The sequence below is a fragment of the Cydia strobilella genome, chromosome 1 (genome assembly GCF_947568885.1).
Source record: "Cydia strobilella chromosome 1, ilCydStro3.1, whole genome shotgun sequence".
Lineage (NCBI taxonomy): Eukaryota > Metazoa > Arthropoda > Insecta > Lepidoptera > Tortricidae > Cydia > Cydia strobilella.
Genome location: NC_086041.1, coordinates 35081413 through 35102102, shown reverse-complemented (window position 1 = coordinate 35102102; position 20690 = coordinate 35081413). Strand labels below are relative to the sequence as shown.

General features: G+C 38.6%; 1 protein-coding gene and 1 long non-coding RNA gene across 4 annotated transcripts in view; one reads left to right on the top strand and one right to left on the bottom strand.

Annotated features, from left to right (window-relative positions):
• LOC134745394 (uncharacterized) overlaps nt 1-20690 on the bottom strand; it is a 214409-nt gene that overhangs the window by 186188 nt on the left and 7531 nt on the right. The gene's annotated exons all lie outside the window — the stretch shown is intronic.
• Nucleotides 1-20690, top strand: part of LOC134745227 (CUGBP Elav-like family member 4) — a 329485-nt gene that overhangs the window by 301913 nt on the left and 6882 nt on the right. For 2 of the 3 annotated variants that reach the window (XM_063679225.1, XM_063679238.1), the window contains exons 5-11: nt 11320-11478; nt 12306-12420; nt 12925-13098; nt 14054-14221; nt 16567-16644; nt 18614-18790; nt 19908-20071. In XM_063679225.1, coding sequence (XP_063535295.1) covers nt 11320-11478; nt 12306-12420; nt 12925-13098; nt 14054-14221; nt 16567-16644; nt 18614-18790; nt 19908-20035 — 999 coding nt within the window. In that variant the 3' untranslated portion in view covers nt 20036-20071. The remainder of the gene's footprint in view (nt 1-11319; nt 11479-12305; nt 12421-12924; nt 13099-14053; nt 14222-16566; nt 16645-18613; nt 18791-19907; nt 20072-20690) is intronic. The other variant, XM_063679232.1, reaches the window with a different exon arrangement.

The following is a 20690-nucleotide window of genomic DNA, read 5'->3' as shown; positions in this document are numbered from 1 at the left end:
TTAAAATGGAGCGATCTTATTTATTAGTGTGATGCAACGAAAAACTCTCACGGTCGCACGGGCGCATCTATACAATACTAGGTCTATGACATTTCATTTCGGTGTACAGTGGCGCCACCTAATTACTGTTTTTTGATAGACACTTTTCATACATAGAGATTCTACTATCAAATATCTTTGGTAGTATGAAGTCGCATCGCTTTAACATCAAAATATGTCACAATCATGTTTCATTCGACTACCCCATACCCTCGCTAAATAGTCATGACACCGCGCTCAATACAAGCACGTATTCAGAGGATTACTCCATTAATATTTATAAGCTTTCAGTGGGTGCCTTCTTAATATTATTTACCTTTCGAGCACATGAAGTTATAAATATGTGAACAGGCTTCGTAAAAACACACCTTGTTTTTGATTATTTGCCAACGCGCGTTATTTTTATTTTCCTTGTGTACTTCAGACGGTCTGTATTCATTGAATATATTTGATGTACGCCTTATTGCTTTCGCATGACGCAAGTATCAAACTTCTTACCCCGTATTACGTCCTCAATACTTATTTTATTTATTTATTGATCAAATATGTAACAGCATTACAGTAAAACCAAGGCACTGTGAAACTACAAAATTAAAGAAAATACCAGGATACCACAAAGGGTACATGCTTACAAACAAAATTTATGCATCGCCAAACTGTAACCAGTTTGTTGGTTGTTGTTGGTTTGTGTGGTTGGTAATGAAATACTAATTAAACATTGGATTTGGGCGACGACGTAACAGCGCGGTTCCGTAGCGTCGTCTGACTCGGCGTAGGATAGGTCCTTATATAAAGTAATATACTAAAAAACCGGCCAAGTGCGAGGCGGACTCGCGTTCCAAGGGTTCCGTACATTACACAATTTAAACCCGTAGGGGTCGGATCAAACACTAAGTAATTAAGTCCGACTCACGCTTGACTGCACATTTCTAATAGGTTTTTCTGTGATATATAGGTAAAGAACTATTTTTTGGATTTTTTTCAAAATTTTAGACCCAGTAGTTTCGGAGATAAAGGGGGGGAATGGTCATTTTTTGCCTATTTTCTTGAATAACTTCTGAACTGTTTATCCTAAAATTATAAAAAATATATATTTGAGATTCTCATAATGAGCTCTTTCATTTGATGTGTAACGCAATATATAGGTAGTTTGAAAAAAAATATTTTTTAATTTTCTCATTTACCCCCTAAAAGTGGCCCCCATGTTTAAAATTCATTTATTTCCGATACATGTCCGTCTTTGGGTCACAAGCTTATATATGTATACCAAATTTCAACTTAATTGGTCACGTAGTTTCGGAGAAAATAGGCTGTGATAGACGGACAGACAGACAGACAGACGCACGAGTGATCCTATAAGGGTTCCGTTTTTTCCTTTTGAGGTACGGAACCCTAAAAAAGCACTTCATAGTTCAGCAACACTTGAGGTCAGTTGTTTTGGGATTTTGGGAGGTGTGCCCGGATCTAGAACCAAGACATAAAGGCTGTCTCGGAAATTTAAATATCGTTTTAATTTTCGTGGGAACATCGTTATAATTTGAAGAGAAACATCGCCAGGATGTAGGTACGTAGTGTTACCTAATGAGAGTAATTGGAATCTAAAATGTACTCAAGTATTATAGAATACTAAATAAGCTTAAGAGGAAAGGGGACGGCCGTTTCTCCATACAAACGTAGTCCCCATTTTCCTCTCTGGATATTGACATTATGGAAAATATTTTTACATATGTGGATGTATATTAACCTATGCCTCTACGTTTAACTTTTTTCAATTCTTTGATTATTGTAAAAATTAGGCGCGAAAAACAGATTTCATACAAATTTTTAAATGCTCCTACCTCTTATATATAATTATTAAAAATTTTAAAATAATCAAACGTAGGGTGGTTTATTTACAACAAATTGTGTCAAAATATTTTCAATAATGTTAATACCCAGAGAGGAAAATGAGGACTTCGTTTGTATGAAAAGGCGATTTCGCGCGGGTCCTCTACTTTTGTCTTGAAAAACCGGACGACTGTCACCCGGACCCTGTATAAGTACAGATCCCACAGATATATATATTGTGGGCCCTCACAAAATCGTTGCATTGTTATATAATACCTATATTTACATTATCTTCACCTCTTTAGTCTAAGGTCTTGACTATGTCAATGTTTAGTACATACATATTTACGCAACACGAAATAGGCAAAGCTAGAAGTCCCCACATTATCTTTACCTCTTTTGTCTAAGGTCTTGACTATGTCAATGTTTAGTATATACATATTTACGCAACACGAAATAGGCAAAGCTAAAAGGTCCCCACATTATCTTTACCTCTTTTGTCTAAGGTCTTGACTATGTCAATGTTTAGTATATACATATTTACGCAACACGAAATAGGCAAAGCTAAAAGGTCCCCACATTATCTTTATCTCTTTTGTCTAAGGTCTTGACTATGTCAATGTTTTGTATATATATACATATTTACGCAACACGAAATAGGCAAAGCTAGAAGGTCCCCACATTATCTTTACCTCTTTTGTCTAAGGTCTTGACTATGTCAATGTTTAGTATATACGTATTTACGCAACACGAAATAGGCAAAGCTAAAAGGTCCCCACATTATCTTTACCTCTTTTGTCTAAGGTCTTGACTATGTCAATGTTTAGTATATACATATTTACGCAACACGAAATAGGCAAAGCTAAAAGGTCCCCACATTATCTTTATCTCTTTTGTCTAAGGTCTTGACTATGTCAATGTTTTGTATATATATACATATTTACGCAACACGAAATAGGCAAAGCTAGAAGGTCCCCACATTATCTTTACCTCTTTTGTCTAAGGTCTTGACTATGTCAATGTTTAGTATATACGTATTTACGCAACACGAAATAGGCAAAGCTAAAAGGTCCCCACATTATCTTTACCTCTTTTGTCTAAGGTCTTGACTATGTCAATGTTTTGTATATACATATTTACGCAACACGAAATAGGCAAAGCTAGAAGTCCCCACGGGGCCCAATTATCGCGACGTTATTACGCCCCTAATTGTTGTTGTACGACTTCGAGCCAACCCGGGGGATTTTGCTGTTAATTAAAACGTATTGATGTATGCTAAAGCCTTAGAAGAGGCTTAGTTAGTTGATGAATTCGGTGTTAAAGCGGCCATGAATTTTCTTGTTTACGGATTGTGAGCGTTACTTAAATAGCTGCCACAGATCTCAGTAAAAATGCACATAAGTTGGCCGAGGGGCTTAGGCACCAGACCTGCCGCGATAGCAGAGGACTCTGGTTCGATTCCAGCCCAGGGCACTGTAGGCCTTGGTCACTATTTCTTAATATGACAAAGACATTTATTTCCGTTTATATTTTGTTACTTAGCTTCTTGCCGTATGGCATAATTATCACATTTCTATAGGTATCAGCGTGAGTGAATTTTCGCCACAAAATGGCAGACCCTCAAACTGATAGTACCTATAAAGGAAAACCTTTGATATCTATTTACAGTAGAACCTCGATTATCCAAACTAATTGGGACCGAGGCTAGTTCGGAAAATCAAAAGTTCGAATAATCGAAATGTGGGTTTATTTGGGACGAGATCAAACAAAAACTGGCCAAGTGCGAGTCGGACTCGCGCACGAAGGGTTCCATACCATTACGCAAAAAAACAGCAAAAAAAATCACGCTTGTTGTATGGGAGCCCCACTTAAATATTTATTTTATTCTGTTTTTAGTATTTATTGTTATAGCGGCAGCAGTGTATCATCTGTGAAAATTTCAACTGTCTAGCTATCACGGTTCATGAGATACAGCCTGGTTACAGACGGACAGACGGACAGACAGACAGCGGAGTCTTAGTATTACGTCTTAGTAGTACGGAACCCTAAAAAGTACAATAATGTGAGAGCCCGTTATCAATTTTAGTCGCAAAAACGTAAAATTGATAGATTTAGTCGCTGAAATTGTACACCTTTTGATACGTATTAGAAATAACAAGTACTGGTTTCTATTAGCACGTCTTCTCATCTTGTCGTTTTACAGATCAATTGTTTGAAAACAGACTCACTAAATTAGTTATGATTTTTTTCTGATGGACATTTAGGTAAACGTAAATTATCAAACTTCGAAACAAGAGTGAAAGAGGAGTGGAACGCCCTGCCCGAGTCTGTGTTTCCGCATGAGTACAATTTGGGGCTCTTCAAGGCAAGAGTTAATAGGTATCTCATAGCATAGGTAAGCGTGCTCCACCGTAGACCACATCATCACTTACCATCAGGTGGGATCGTGGTCAAACGCCTGCCTATTCATCATAAAAATAAAAATAAACTGTGACCAGTAAGTGTTTTTTTTTTTAATCTTTATTAAAGGGCTTTTTCGAGTGAACGAACGAATATGTCGCCCCGACCAGTAAGTTGAATAGGGTAATTTCCCGAAAGTAGGGTAATTGATGCTAGTTTCACTTCTTTCGCGCGGAGGGACTCCACGCACTATTTTTTTTGTTCAGTTTTACTATTTATTAACTGGTATACTCTGTTAATAGTGATATATACCTATTGACACTACGGATACGCGTGTTTAATGGACAAATTTGCAGGTAGATAACAAGACAAGCGTCCAGAAATCGAATTCTATACATTTCCCACTAGGCGTAAATACTAAGCACCTAAGAAGCATTAAGTCGGACGTCACATTGAATACAGCTCTAATCTGTACTTCGACATGGCGGTATCTTAGTACATGTGTCACATTAGTTAGGTCCTTGTGGGCTTAGGAGTACAGGTAGTGTCTTCGACATATTCGGGGCCGTCGGACCGACAAATTTCATTACGGCTCAGACGTAGAATGGGCGACCGGGCGAATAGTGTGGGTGCTCGGCGTTGTACTCTATAATAAGAATAGATGTGGGCATCCTGTCTATCTAGTAATTCAAGTTTATTGTATACCTAATGTAGATATAGTTTATATATTGAAGGCGTTACCTAGGTATTATAATGGTCGTCGTGGAAACTGCGGGTTAATACCCGCGACGGGCAGAAATATAGGCGCGTTGTGACACGTCGTGGTTTAGATTTAGACAAACAAAATCTTTGTATACTCACCTAGCAGCATTTATCGTTACTTTCGGTATAACCTATTGATATGATGATTACCTACAGATGTACAAGGTGCGAAAAGTTTCCGAAAAGCTGAACGCCTCGAAAATTTCTGAAATTTAGGAAACAAAGAAAAGTTTTCTATGTAATAGTAGTAGTAGTAAAACTCTTTATTGTACAAAAAGAAACATAAAATAAGAGAAAAACGCATCATTTGTACAAAGGCGAACTTATCCCTTCCAGGGATCTCTTCCAGTTAACCTTTGAGCAATTGAGGGAGTTGGAGAACGGTAGACATCAAAGCTGTACTAAACGGCATAAAAGAAAATATTTAGTTTCCTAAAAGACAGGTAAACCTATAACCTGTAGTTTTGGAAATGGAAAATTTGATCCCCATTCAAAAATATAAGAAGTTTCCGAAATTTTGAATAATGAAAAGGAAGGTTTAATTTTTAAGGCGTAAAATTTGTTTACTTGTCCCAAATTGTAATTGTGATTTTTATTTGAAAACATAAAAATTGAATATATATATTTTTTTTTTAATGCATTTGTCACTGGCCCACCCTGTAGTATGTAGTCTGTGCCGAGATTGATTGAAATACCAAGTTCGTACGTTTCTGTGAAAATACGATGGAGAATAATGAGGTACACTAAATAGGTACAGTCGCCATCGCACCTAGCGCCTTGACAATAGAGGCGTGTTCAGATATTTGTGAGCACCTTGGCCGCTCAGATATACCATCTGATGGCGACTGTACAGTCAGCAAAGCTTAGCTTTCCTGTTACCGCTGGCTGTAAGATTGTTTATCACCGTTGTGGTAAAATATGGAACTTATACTATGCCATATTGACCATATTTTAGTAAGAAATTGTTCACAGAGTACACAAAAGAAAATGATTAAACTTTGATTGTAAAAGAATCAGGCGTTACTTTGCGGATTTTTTTTATTTATTTTTTTATTACAAAAAGGCAAGCACTTGACCGCAATCTCACCTGATGGTAAGTGCCGATGCAGTCTAGGATGGATCATGCTTACCTAAAAGATGTCTATTCACTCTTGATTTAAAAAGATCCAAGTTATAGTGGACTGGGAATATCTCCAATGTCGCGATTTTGGAAACTTTCAGCAACTTCGACGGACGATTGGATTTTATACATAAATAACAATTTAACAAATATTAATTGACAGTTGTTATTTGTTGAATAGTCGTGTATACTCTGTGCTAGGCATAGACATAGTATAGTAGTTATAGACATGAAACCGAGCGACTAGGGGTAAGAGAAAGACATATTCATGTATTGACAGGTTAATGTTTGGCAGCATAATCCTTTTTCTCTTTCACTCTTATAAATTTCGGTATTTCGCCATCGCCTCCTACCTATGCTGCCATAATCCGACCATAAAAAGAACCCGGCCGGTGATAAGCTCTGTTTTCTCTTTCCTCTCATAGGAATCGCAATAAGATTATCTTTCTCTATCAAAGAGTGTCAGGCCCTTGGTGCTAGGGGATGCGCAAGATAAGTTGCGCTTGAAATTTAACGTAACGTTTGATTTTACTCCTCATATATTTTTATACTCCTCGCTTATATAGTCGTCATCCAAAACCACTTATTCTGACTGTAAATGATTCACATTATGATATAGTAGTATTTGATTAAAAGATAATTAGTTTAATTTTTCTTATTTTTCAAGTAAAATTAATCTTATACTAAGTAATCATGACCCTGGCAGAATGTTCGCGATCCCATGACGTCTCCCATACGGCAATGCGGGTAAAGCGGGGTTACTTTATTTTATTCTTTATTTTTGTTACAACTAATTGTATATATTTATTGTTTAGATATTAATTTTAAGTTTTATCTCAATTTATATTTTAACTGTATAGAAATTTTAAGTTTTTTGACATGTAAATTGGTTTTATGAATAAAATGATTATGATAATGATTAAATCCGATGTGGGTTTAGTGGGTAGGACTTCTCCCCCTTTTCTCGCTAAGGGAAAGGAATGGACGATGGGAGTCCCACATAACCCCCGACGCCTCTCTAGGTCACAGGGGGTATGCTTAACAGCATTACCATATCGTTAAAAAAAAAACAGTTTTTTTCACATAAGTTTTCACATACGCTGTATGCTGTATAGAAAGCGACAAGACGTCACATTGAGTAGGGTGACCATATTGTATGCAAAAATGTTTTTTAGGGTTCCGTACCCAAAGGGTAAAAACGGGATCCTATTACTAAGACTCCGCTGTCCGTCTGTTCGTCCGTCTGTCCGTCTGTCTGTCACCAGGCTGTATCTCATGAACCGTGATAGCTAGTCAGTTGAAATTTTCACAGATGATGTATTTCTGTTGCCGCTATAACAACAAATACTAAAAACAGAATAATATAAATATTTAAATGGGGCTCCCATGCAACAAACGTGATTTTTTTGCTGTTTTTTTCCGTAATGGTACGGAACCCTTCGTGCGCGAGTCCGACTCGCACTTGGCCGGTTTTTTCTACTTGTGATCTGAAAAATAATCATCATTATTGATGATAAACAATAATTAACAAAAATCATTAGGCTCATCTTTGGATTCTGTATGATGTCTTGTTCTTTTGCTCCACGATTCCGTATAAGAAAATCGATTCTTAATAAACTTCATTAAATATCAAGCGTAGCTAATTGACTCGCCTAACTACGCGTTTTCACTACTTGGTAGTTCAATTAAATCGAACGTTTTACTTCACAACAGTAACAAACCATTAACAATTTACATTTTCGTCGTTGAAAACAAGCCAATTTGACACAAACGAAATATATAATTATGAAAACAGAACCAATTATTTCCAATCAAAACTACAAAGCAAAACCACGAACGTCTCATAAAACGTCGAGTAATATTCATTAAAACCTTTCCACGGTTAAAATTTCCTGAATTGCTACAATAAATTTATAATCCTATTACACTAATGAGGCGGTCCATTAACATATAATAACGCACCCTCATTACGATTGCATTAAAAAAGGCTATGTAAAATCCAACTTTAACGAGCAATTAATGCGTTCGACAAGGCCAATTAGGGTAAAACCGTAATGGCGAAACTATTACGGAAGGAAACGGCTTGAGCTTTGCAGGCCGGCCGATGCATTTTTGGATGTGAGCCCAAATAACTTGTTGCTCGAGCGGGCGGCGACCTGTTGCGCCCGGCCTATGGAGCGCTACGATTTTTGCCCGTCCCGGCAAATACATAATGAATGTTCATGCCAACGTTGAACGCTTAGCCCCGCATTGTTCGCCGGCTTTCGGTAGTTCGTAGGAAATTGCACTCGTAATAGTCCGGGGGCCGATTGTGCCGTTTTATTTATAAGCTCCTTAATATTTCCCTCGCGACTCACGTTAAGAATACTTTTAAAAGACTCGCACAATAAACTTTTTCAGGGTTCGTGCGTTTATTCAGTGAGTGATTACGTTTTCAAAAAAGGGCGACGTGTTTTTACGCGTTCTACTTGTGAAAAACTTGAGATTATATTTCAAAGAGAAAATGTACGTACATAAAGCCGATTATGTTTTCGTACTAAATCGAATATTTCTTGGAATCGTAAAGCTTGGAGGCGTAAATGTATCGTGAATAAAATTCGCATTTGGCATTTATATAGACATGCTTCAGGATACGCCGTACCTTTTACCATAAGGCCGTATCACAGATTAATAAATAGTTTTATTTATTTATTTTATTTTTATTTTATTTATTAAATAGAGCAACTATTTTTACAGGTAGTTACTACGTATGATTGTTTGCTTTGCTACCGTACCGACATGGTAATAAAAAACAGGACGCGACGCGACGGATTTTCTCTCGACAGTCACTTTCCGGCGATTATTTCATTAGACATAGACAGGAAACTTTTTCAAGCTTTTTCTTTTCTTATAAAAATAGGTAGGTACTCCAAAGCCGTAACTAAAGTTTAAACGCATCACGTGACAAAATGTCGAGGGTTCCGTACTTTTTAGTATTTGTTGTTATAGCGGCAACAGAAATACAACATCTGTGAAAATTTCAACTGTCTAGCTATCACGGTTCATGAGACAGCCGGTGACAGAGAGACAGACGGACAGCGGAGTCTTAGTAATAGGGTCCCGTTTTTACCCTTTGGGTGCGGAATATTAGCACTTCTCATCTTGCCTTTTAATAATGAGGTCGCGAGCGTGCGTCACCGGTAATATATGAAGAGAAGGGGCAGTTTTTAAAAATTCATCAAAAAATTATGGTGGTAAATTATACAAATTTATGTACAAGAATAGTTTCAGCAAATGTTGTAGACTGTTTAAGTACCAAAATTTCGTTGAAATTAAGTCGATTTTCAGAGAAATTGTCACTTGTTTTGAAGTAATTTCTGGAGAAAATTGAATTCGTTTAACTTTCATTTCCACGAACTCTAAGTCATATACCAAAAATGTAATTTGATAAAGGTCAAGTACAGAATATGTGTAATACAAATTTACCATTTTTAGCTGTCCAAACTACGAAATTTACAAATAAGAGCGACAAAATCAGTGCTTTACGCGCGTTTACCTAAACGTCCATCAGAAAAAAAAAACATTACTAATTTAGTGAGTTTATTTTCAAAAAATTGATCTGATAAAAGACAAGATAAGAAGACTTGCTAATAGAAACCAGTACTTGTTATTTCAATTAGGTAACAAAAGGTGTACAATTTCACCGACGAAATCTATCAATTTTACATTTTTTGCGACTAAAATCAACACCGGCCTCTTAAAACACTACCTATAGCCGGGTTTCATAAACTTTTTGCAGTCACGGACCATTTTCACAATTTAAACAATTCCACGGACCCCGGTGGAAAATAATAACCCTAATAAAAACCCTTCCTAAAAGATTTCCTAATAAGTATATTTACAGTAGGTAACTGACCTACTGCGGACACTTAATAAACAGGGTCCGTGGACCCCACTTTAAGAAACACTGCCCTATAGCAAATAAAATACAAATAAAACACATACGGCCACTGTAATTTGAAAATCAACCAATTACATTAGTGTTACTAAACTACTTGTTTCGCCAAGTTTAGTCTAGTCTGGATAAATGGTGTGTGTTCGGTTAGTATTGTTTGCACTTAGTTTTTGTTCGGTTTAGTTTATAATAAACTTTGTTGTGAAGTTTCCGTCCCATGTCTCTAAAAGCTTTGTATTTTTTTCTGATATACCTACCTAATGAAATAAAGTTGTTATTGGCAACGAATTTTTACTGGTTGTCCAGGCTTTTTGCAATTTGCCACGGCTTGTGGTAGTTGAGCTTTGTCATTGCAAATGCCACGTAGGAACTATTTCGATCCACCATGGAATTAAAAGAAAGCGCCGTAACGTTGTTATATTTTATTATTATTTATTTAATAAAAATACACATACAGTATTCTATAATAATTTTAGAGGAACGTAGTTGGGTGAGTAAAAGGTACCGTTGACGGGTAGACTTAGACTGATTTATTAAATCATAATCAAGTGTTTTATACATCTCTAATCTACGGCGGTACAGACATTATCTTAATCAAATCAGCGCGTGCTCTAACCTATACTAAGTTATCGACACGCGCCGATAATATTTTGCTGACCGCCATAATAATAATCATAGCCCCGCAAAACTCAATAAAGAGTTTGACTGTGGGGTCATCAGTCTCTAGTTACATATGTACTTAACTTAATTATAGGTATATTATATAGTAGTGCAATTACTGCAAATACTCAGAACCATTTTAATGCCGGCTGAACACATCGAGACACCCCGAGACAGGCCAAGATCGAGTGTGCCCATGCTGCTTCCTTCTCGTCTCGCTCTTACTTGTCTCGTCATTGGGTCGGAGCGGTGCCGAGACTCAAGCTCTCGACAAGTGTGTACAGCCAGGGGTACGAAACTCCTCGCTTTGGGCAAACTAGGCTCCGTTCGGCTCAGCATTGCTCCGAGAAACTATTAGGGTTGGCACAACTTGACTTCCCTTTGCGTGCACGACCACAGATAATGACCTGAATTTTGACAACCCTAAATAGCCGAAAAGGATAGTGCCATATAGCATAGTTCGACCCTGAACCGCTGTAAAACTTCGGTTTTGTAAGAGGTGTCCTTTTTGTACGATAGTACTATTATTTATTCTGTGGTACAGCCGGCAAAACGTTTTTTCTTCTCCGTGTTTCAGGGCGCGTCCTCGAGCCTGGTGGTGAAGTTCGCAGACACGGAGAAGGAACGGCAGCTGCGGCGCATGCAGCAGATGGCCGGTAACATGAGCCTGCTCAACCCGTTCGTGTTCAACCAGTTCGGCGCCTACAGCACGTACGCGCAGGTCATCACTGAGCAGGTATTATCTTTTTACAAAATTCCGTAGTTTATCAAACCTTTTTTCAAAAAGCATTGTGATTCGTGGACGGACGCGAATTTATTTTGTTACCTTTATTTACCGACGTTTCGAAACGCCGACCTGTTTCGACGATCTGTGTCGAAACGTCGGTAAATAAAGGGACAAAATAAATTCGCGATAGACCCGTTTGTAAATGTGATTTAATATGTGTTCAAACCGCGAAAGTTTAAAATGTTATATTGAAAATACAAATGTCATTAATATTATGGGAATAATTTTATATTAAATTGACTATAAAATTCTTTTACAGTAAAGAATATCTGGTCAATCAAAAATGCTTTTAACTTTTTAACAAATAGCTCGTAAGACCTCCTCTCCTCCTCTTTTGTTTCACGGCTCAGGCTGTTATACATTTTTATGCTAAACGATGTTACGAGCCTGACCAAGACAGACTTAATATCACGATCAGTTTGCCTCCGATCAGGTCGACGCATCACAAATTCACTCTTCCATACTCTTACAGCGCCTACGCCCAAGTCATCAACAGGGTTTTACGCGCGACACACACTACGAGTAATTATATCATATCAGCAACAAATAATAACAGCTGTTAAGTACAGATCTTGATGTCAGAACTTACAACATTAGATGTAATCATTTTAACATCATTCATTTTTGTCATCATTCTCGCCGCTCGTAGTGGTTTTATTTCGACTTCGATTTGTCATTTAATATGTTTCATATCTGTATTGTATTGTATTGTATTGTATTGTATTGTATTGTATTGTATTGTATTGTATTGTATTGTATTGTATATTGTATTCCAGCAACAAGCAGCTCTGATGGTAGCAGCGACAGCTCAAGGCTACATCAGCCCGATGACGGCGCTCGCGTCGCACGCGCTCAACGGCATGGCCAACTCCGTGGTACCGCCATCTTCTGGTAAATACACAGAACTTTAGAGTTAAACCAAGGAAAGTCTGCAGAGATTTTGACAGCACACGCAGTGCAGGTGTAATTTTAAACGTCAAACTTCTATGAAATTGTGACGTATAAATAACACTGGCACTGCGTGTGCTGTCAAAATCTCTGCAGACTTTTCTTGGTCTAACTCTATCCGTATACGCAACATCTTTTCATCCTCTAATTGCTTTTTCCTAATTTCACTAGGCGTCATAATTGCCCGTTAAAGGGTTAAATAATGAAATAGAAGAGAAAAAGCTCAACTAAGTACATTTACATTTACAAATTTGCGTTCAATAAAAATAGTGACGCGAAAATAGCATATCCGGGTCAAACAATGCTGGCTGGACGATTTATGTGTTATTTAAAATCAGACCTATATTTTGCACTTTACATATTTCCACCTCCGAATTGCATCTATGCAAGTCGCCACGACATCATACAATTTTAAAGTATATAAAGACGGTAACATTACGATTACAGACAACTTCTCTGGCCTGGCGATAGGCACGGGCGCGCAGCCGCTGAACGGTGCGCTGCCGTCGTTACCGTCGCCGACCATGCCGGGGTTCAACATGGCGGCGCAGACGGCCAACGGGCAGCCGCCGCCGCAGGACGCGGTTTACACTAACGGGATACATCAGACGTTCACTGGACGTGAGTAAAAATACTAATGAATACGCTGGCGTGACCAACCGTGCCAAGGTTAACATGGCGCAGACGGTCAACGGGCAGCCGCCGCCGCAGGACGCGGTCTACACTAACGGGATACACGAGACGTTCACTGGACGTGAGTACAAATACTAATGAATACGCTGTCGTGACCAACCGTGCCAAGGTTTAACATGGCGCAGACGGCCAACAGGCAGCCGCCACCGCAGGACGCGGTCTACACTAACGGGATACACCAGATGTTCACTGGACGTGAGTACAAATACTAATGAATACGCTGTCGTGACCAACCGTGCCAAGGTTTAACATGGCGCAGACAGCCAACGGGCTACACGGACGTGAGTACAAAATACTACTAAACAGATTTTCACTCGGTTTTCACCTATCAATAGTAATTCTTTAGGAAGGTTTAGGTGTATAATTTGTTTTTTGTGTAACCCGTGCGAAACCGGGGCGGGTCTTTATATTTCAAAGCGTCTTCCTTAAGCGAGGTTTAGACTAGCAAGAACTTGCATGCAATTTACGTTACATTGCCGACTACTGAGGTAAACTGCATTCAAAAGTTTGATCAGATACCGCAATGTAATGAAAACCGCAGCCAAATAACACTAGACCCTACTAATAGTGTTGTGTTCCTGCCGGGGAGTAAGGTTGCCAGAGCTCGAGGGAGAGGAGTGTTAGGGTCGGCAACGCGCATGTATCTCCTCTGGAGTTGCAGGCGTACATAGGCTACGGAGACTGCTTAACATCAGGCGGGCCGTATGCTTGTTTGCCACCGACGTAGTATTAAAAAAAAAACTGCATACAAGTTCTTGCCAGTCTAAACCTCGCTACGTAAACTAGCTAATCACAGTACTCTTCACACATCAGTCCCATCAACAACCCCACCAAACTTAGTTGAGAGTGACGTACCATAAAGCACGGCATATTTCTTTATCAGCCTATCTGAGCGTCCCACTGCTTGGCGAGGACCGAGGCGTGATATCGCCGATGTGCGCTGATCTGACGAATGTTGCAGCGGTGCCCGTGACGGCGCAGGGCTTGCCCAACGGCGAGGCGGCGCTGCAGCACGCGGCCTATCCCGGCATGCAGCCGTTCCCGGGCGTCGGTGAGTGGCGTTTACCGCTTCGCTTTACCAATGTTGTATTTGTTACGTTTTCAACTAAATTGTCGCTTGTCGGTAAGGTTGATTCCAAATGAGGGCTAACGCATATGAATTAGTGTAGATGGTGGTCTTCGCAAAATTCGAAATGTCAAATGTCACTTGTCACTTCAATGACTGACAGCTGTTCTTTAGTCTTTTGGACCACCATCGGACTTCCGGTTCGAGCGCCATCTTGATAGTTAGCATCGTGATTAATTACTTTGTTTTTTGCTTATTAATATTGTTTAAAGTGTAATATCGATAGCTTATTATACAGTAAACTAATGTGGTAGTGTGCAGTGAATGGAGAATTAATTTTGAAGCGCGTTTAACCACCATCTTGGAGTCAACGGCCGGTAGTCCACGTGCTTCTTGTAAAGACTAGCTATCGATTTACAAGAGCTAACAAATCACCGTACACTGTCTTGTACAACCGTACAATTTTTGTCGTTTGTAAACCTCTCAATACCTTGATACTGGCGAAATAGTCCCACTGGGCTGAAGCCATAATTTTAAAAGAAGAAGAAGAAGATGGACCACCATCAACAGAGGCGCCAACTGGTGAGCAAAAAAAAACGATAGCCCTCATTGAAGCTTTATGGAAATAGCGTCTTATTGACAACCGACAATAAGTCTTTTGGTTGAAATTGGCACATTTTCTCACTTATCGAGGGTGATAAGCATAGGTCGGACAAATCATCGCAAAACCATCAAAAATATATATCTCAAAATAGGACAAGATTTGTTAACCTCGTATTATGTACAATATTTTTAAATAAAATTTCCAGATTACTCAAAACTGCAGTTCAAAATTGTTTTATCCTGATCCGTGCCATATTTATTTTTGCGATAATTTGTCCGAACTCTGGCTGAGCGAAGAAATGATGTGTATGAAAATATTTGCACACTTTTAGAATCGTAAACAGATTTGTTTGTTAGTGTGCAGATATTTCATGAACATCTATTTCATGGTCACTTGTTTATACAGACTTCAGTGATTTAAACCAAGTTCAGTAGGGCTAAGATGGTCGGTTTTTTATCATCTGTCATTATGGCTGTCACGTTCTAACAAGAATGTAGGTGCTAAAGTGACGCATGACATGACAAGTGATAAAAATGCGACCATGATGATAGCTCTTTATAAACAAATGACATTAAGCGACTGTATAGAATAATCAACATTTTATTTCGTGTCACGCATCTCTGTGGATTTAGGGCATATTAGCTGTGATTTTTCAATGTAAACATCGACTAAACGTCTATACGAGTAAATGAATACAATAATTACTTATGTTGGCTCTCTCTCTCATATTATAACTAGTACGATAGAACGGATCGGAAATATTAAACGATGTTTACTTGAAATAATCACGCAGCACCATAGATGTCAAAGGCGAAATGTTATTACCATTACTGTTATTGTACACAAATGTTACTAACACACAAGTTGCTTTAAATTTTGTAAAAAAATACTCAAAAATAAAATTGTCATTGTAAATATATTTTTAAAGACAACTTGTGTATACATCGCTTCTATCAGTTGATCGATCTTTTTACACGCACTTTAGTGCAACCAGCCAAGTCCACGATATTCATCCGCATTAAAGATCGATCGATTGACAGTTGATATTATAAAAGTATAATGAACTGTTATAAGTGTTGATGGTGTAACGTTATATGCGCTGTACCTATCACGCTGTCGGAAACGTATGTCACATACTGTAGTTGTAATGTTGTCGGTGTTATAATAGGCATAATAATCTGTTGTTACTGCAGTCATTGTGTAAAACTTTGATGTATTGCCAATATGCAATTATTTAAAGGGTAGAAATATATAATTAATTAACAATTTACTCATATCAAAGTTTTTATTTAGTAGCAAATATACATATATATTTAGATTTTATATTATTTCTAGAAGTATTCTGCGTACACAAGTACATTCTTTTTTCAAAATTGTATATGAAATTTTGCTAAGTTATAAATAATTAATGAACAATCAAAAAATATAGATTCTCTCATAATCATATATATTTAGTATCTTATGAAATCGTATTATCATTATTTTATTTATTTACAAAACTCGTTTACATTTTCGTTACAAACATTGTTCAATTTGATGTTAAATATCTTCATATACTTAAATCGTTATGTTTTATAAGTGCTTTCATATGTTTAAAAAACATCGTTCACATGTTTATTCGGCCAAAAATAAGATACTCCAATTATGTTTATTTAGCTTGATATTAAATGTGGGGTGGAGTGCATGTGAATGTCCGATAGGTGTTGATTGTGGAAATGTTCGACAGCCTACCCGGCGGTTTACGGGCAGTTTCCGCAGCCGATCCCGCCGCCGATGTCCACCATAGCGCCCGCGCAGAGGGAAGGTAAGCGGAGCCCTGAGCTATAGGAATAGAGGTGCCACTTGTAAAGAGTGCGGCTATGTTAAATCTGCATTGAAATAATTTGACAATATCACCGTACATGTGACGTGGCGACATTATTCGAATGCAGATTTCACGCAGCTGACGTCTACAAAAAACTCGTACGTATCTGCCTGGACTTGGCTTATTGCACTTCCTTGTTTTTTACAATTTGACAAAACCTTAGCAATAATTTTAATTGCAAAAATCATCGTCGAAAAGTGGCATCTCTATTCACAATAAAAATCAACCAGATAGACCCCTCATCGCGTCGGCCGATCATACATCCTTCCGATTCCTCTTGCTTACTTCTTCAACCGCCTGATGCCCTGGTAATCATAACACAACATCACCCTACGAGCGTACATTCGATTGACAATATACGTCTGAGTGTTGTAAGAAGATAAGTCTTTCAGTTAGAATCTTGTAAACAGCATACAGATTTTAAAACGCGAAACTAAATTTTTGCAAACCGCAAATGTTCACATTGAGTGTACGCCCTTAGCCCGAACAACCGTATTTTAGCATCGGAAACTTTCATAATTCCATCTTTCTTCTTTTCACTGATAATTTCCGAGCTGAAACACGGTAACGCATTATAATTGTCTGTGTAGTCCGTATTGCTCTGAAATGCTGCACGTTACAGTAACAACTTGTTGCCAAAGTTTCGGACCTCTGATGTACCTCTATAAGTGTACCTGTATAAATGTTGTGTTGTCTTGACTGTTTAGCTCCTTGTTTACTTTACAAACTTCGTGTGTGTACAGTTCTTTTGTCTCTTCAGAGCTTAGACATCTTTAAAAGACTGAGAAATAGACGGTTTTTATCAAATATCTTGTTTGTATTTGGGCCAATTTTTATTATATTGTCGATTTAGATTTGAGTAAAATATGGCTGATTTGAAACTGGAACGATATCCCAATTTTGCACTAATAAAATTACCATACGTTGACTGGGAGATTTTAGGATATACGGTGAAATTACGCATAGGTATTATTTTGTATTATATAAGGGGAACTCTATCTGTCCACCATATTGTATCGATCCTTGACGAAAAACAAATCGACAACAAAATAAAAACGGTACTCTGGTAGGTATTCTGACTAAAACGGCCAAGTTAAATATCGATAATCATATTACAAACAACGAGCTATTAAATATCGAAGTACCTATCTACTTTTTTGGGTGAAACACGACGTAGATGTTTTCCTACAACCAAACACGACAAACACACTATTTTTGAACCCACAAACGCATCCAATCATTTGTAAAAATCTACGAAATCGCTTAGCATTGATGAACAAAAAATTGTGCAATGCAACTGTTTTTTATAAACTCAAACTTTCAAGGATATATATTTTAAATATGATGCATATATATTATATTTGTTTCTCTCGTCAACTTTCAACAAAAAATGCAAGTTGTGTCACGAAACTTATTGACCCATGCTTAAAGTTCTAAAGACGTTGTCTCTATCATTTTTAATCATTGATTTTAACTCACTGAAAATCACAGCTAGATCCTGATCTTGCTCTCTAAAAATCAAAAATGCCAGTCAGACTAGGCAAGTCAAGAGGGCTTCATTGGTGAAACTAAATCTCGATCAAAAATTGCAATATTATTATCATTAACTTATGAGACATGCAACATAAGCCCATTCGAAAGAGCTGGGGCCCGTTTATTAAAAGCTTGTAGCTTGTAATACGTGAAAGTCCCTTTCTAACAAAAGCTGTCAAAAAGGGACTTCCACTTGTATTACAAGCAACAAGCTATTGATAAACGGGCCCCTGGTTTGTGATTTATACAGGACTGTTTTACGTGCCAAAGATGAATGGATGGATGGATGGATGGATGGATGTATGGAGAAAAGATCCTATGATTAGAATTAAGCCGAACAATTGTGTCCAGAGGCAGATTTGTGAGTTCTTTAAAGATTTTCTTATGTTCCCAGGGTGCTCGATCTCCGGCCCTGAGGGGTGCAACCTTTTCATCTACCACCTGCCCCAGGAGTTCGGGGACGCGGAGCTGATGCAGATGTTCCTGCCATTCGGCAACGTCATCAGCAGCAAAGTGTTTATTGACCGCGCCACTAACCAGAGCAAATGTTTCGGTTAGTTAGTTTATTACCCAGGTAGCAGTCACGTCGGCGACGTCATAATGACGTAATTATGGCGTCATAATGACGTTGATGACGTCATAATGACGTATAAATGCTGATCATTTATCATTTATATCACTCGGACCTTGAGGCAAGGGTGCACTCGTTCTCCACAAGGAGCTCAGTAAACGCCTGAGGGAGGCAACGGGCAACCCTCGCGCGGGCAGCTTTCTCGCACAAAGGATTGCCATTGCAATACAGGCAATACAGCGCGGGAATGCTGCCTGCGTGTTGGGAACCCTGCCAAAGGTTTAGTGGTAAGTTTTTAGTATTTATTTTTAAGTTTGGTTTTTTAGTTTTAGTTAGTTTTTTTTAATGGTAGTTTTGGTTTAATATATTATTAGTTTATAATTATTATGTTATTTAAGTTTTCATTAATAAAGGATACCAATTAAGTACAATGCACTTCTTTATCTGTTGGGCATAGGCTAATCCTGAACGCAATCAAATTGACTATAGTGACATTCAGAATTACGAGTAGAATAGAGGAAACTTGACGTTTACGAGCTTGAGTTTAAACAGATCACGCTCTAATTTATAGTAAGTAGGTACTTAAAGTTACTTTAATTTTTATGGTTCTACACCTTGTCATTTTTGTTTTATGTAATCTTCAGATTTTTTGTTTTTAGGGTTCCGTACCCCATCTACCCTAGCTCTTCCGCTTTACGAAATACTGTAATAATTTTGGCACAGTTTAACGTTTCACTTTTCCCACCTGCAGAAGCCTGCAGATTTTTTTACGCATATGTATATTCGGTCAACATTTCTGCCTTAGTGTGTGGTCTCAGTGGCGAGTGACGAGCGACCAGCGGTGCGTTCGGCGGGGCGTGCAGCGTTGCATCAAGCGTGCAAGTGATTCAAGCAGCGTTCACTGAGGACACTCGCATTATATTCGCATTTGTTTAACATGAACCGCGCGTAACGACCTAGGTAGCAAAGTGACGTCAGCGACGTCACAATGACGTATAAATGCTACCTGGGGAGCTGCTAGTCGCCGCCGCTTGAGCCACTCAGTTTACGCCCTTATAATGTCTTTATGCAATCCTTAATAGTATTCATAATATTCCAGGTTTCGTGTCGTTCGACAACCCCACATCGGCGCAGGCCGCCATCGCGGCGATGAACGGCTTCCAGATCGGCATGAAGCGGCTGAAGGTCCAACTCAAGCGGCCCAAGGACGCCAACCGGCCTTACTAACCTTAGACGCCGTCCTTGCGCGCTCGCGTCAACACCGTAAGTAAATAAAAACAGCTTAATATATCTCGTCACACAGGTCTCGTCTCACGCACAAAAGGGATGCTATAGTTCCCACAAGCGGGTTGGTGACTTCACATACACCTTTGATTTTTTTTGCAATGGTATGCAGGATTCTTCACGGTGTTTTTCACTGATTAGCGAATATGTAGATACTTACTAATCTTACGTTACTAAAATAACATGTCACTTCTTTATATGCCATGCCATTCCTGTAACAGTGCAAAATCTGAATTAAAATGTAGGTATAGCCATTTTAATAAAGTGATGGTTTCTGTTTTTTAAACAATATATAAACAGTCGCATACTGTAGCTAGCGTCAAGCGAAGCGTTTGGCGAGGCGGGCAGCGCCAGCGTAGCGGCAAGCGGCAAGCGGCGAAGTGTTCTGTGCAGCGTGTACTCGGTTCGCTCGCATACTTTTGCTTGTGTCTAAATCAATGGCGTAACTAGGGGGGGGCATAAGGCGCCATCCAAGGGGGGGGGGGGGCGCCAAAATGGGCAAAATGCAGCAGCAGGGAAACTTTTGTCAGTCGTCAGGGGCGCAAATTTGGTGACTTCCCCGGGCGCCATATCCTCTAGCTACGCCGTGTCTAATAAG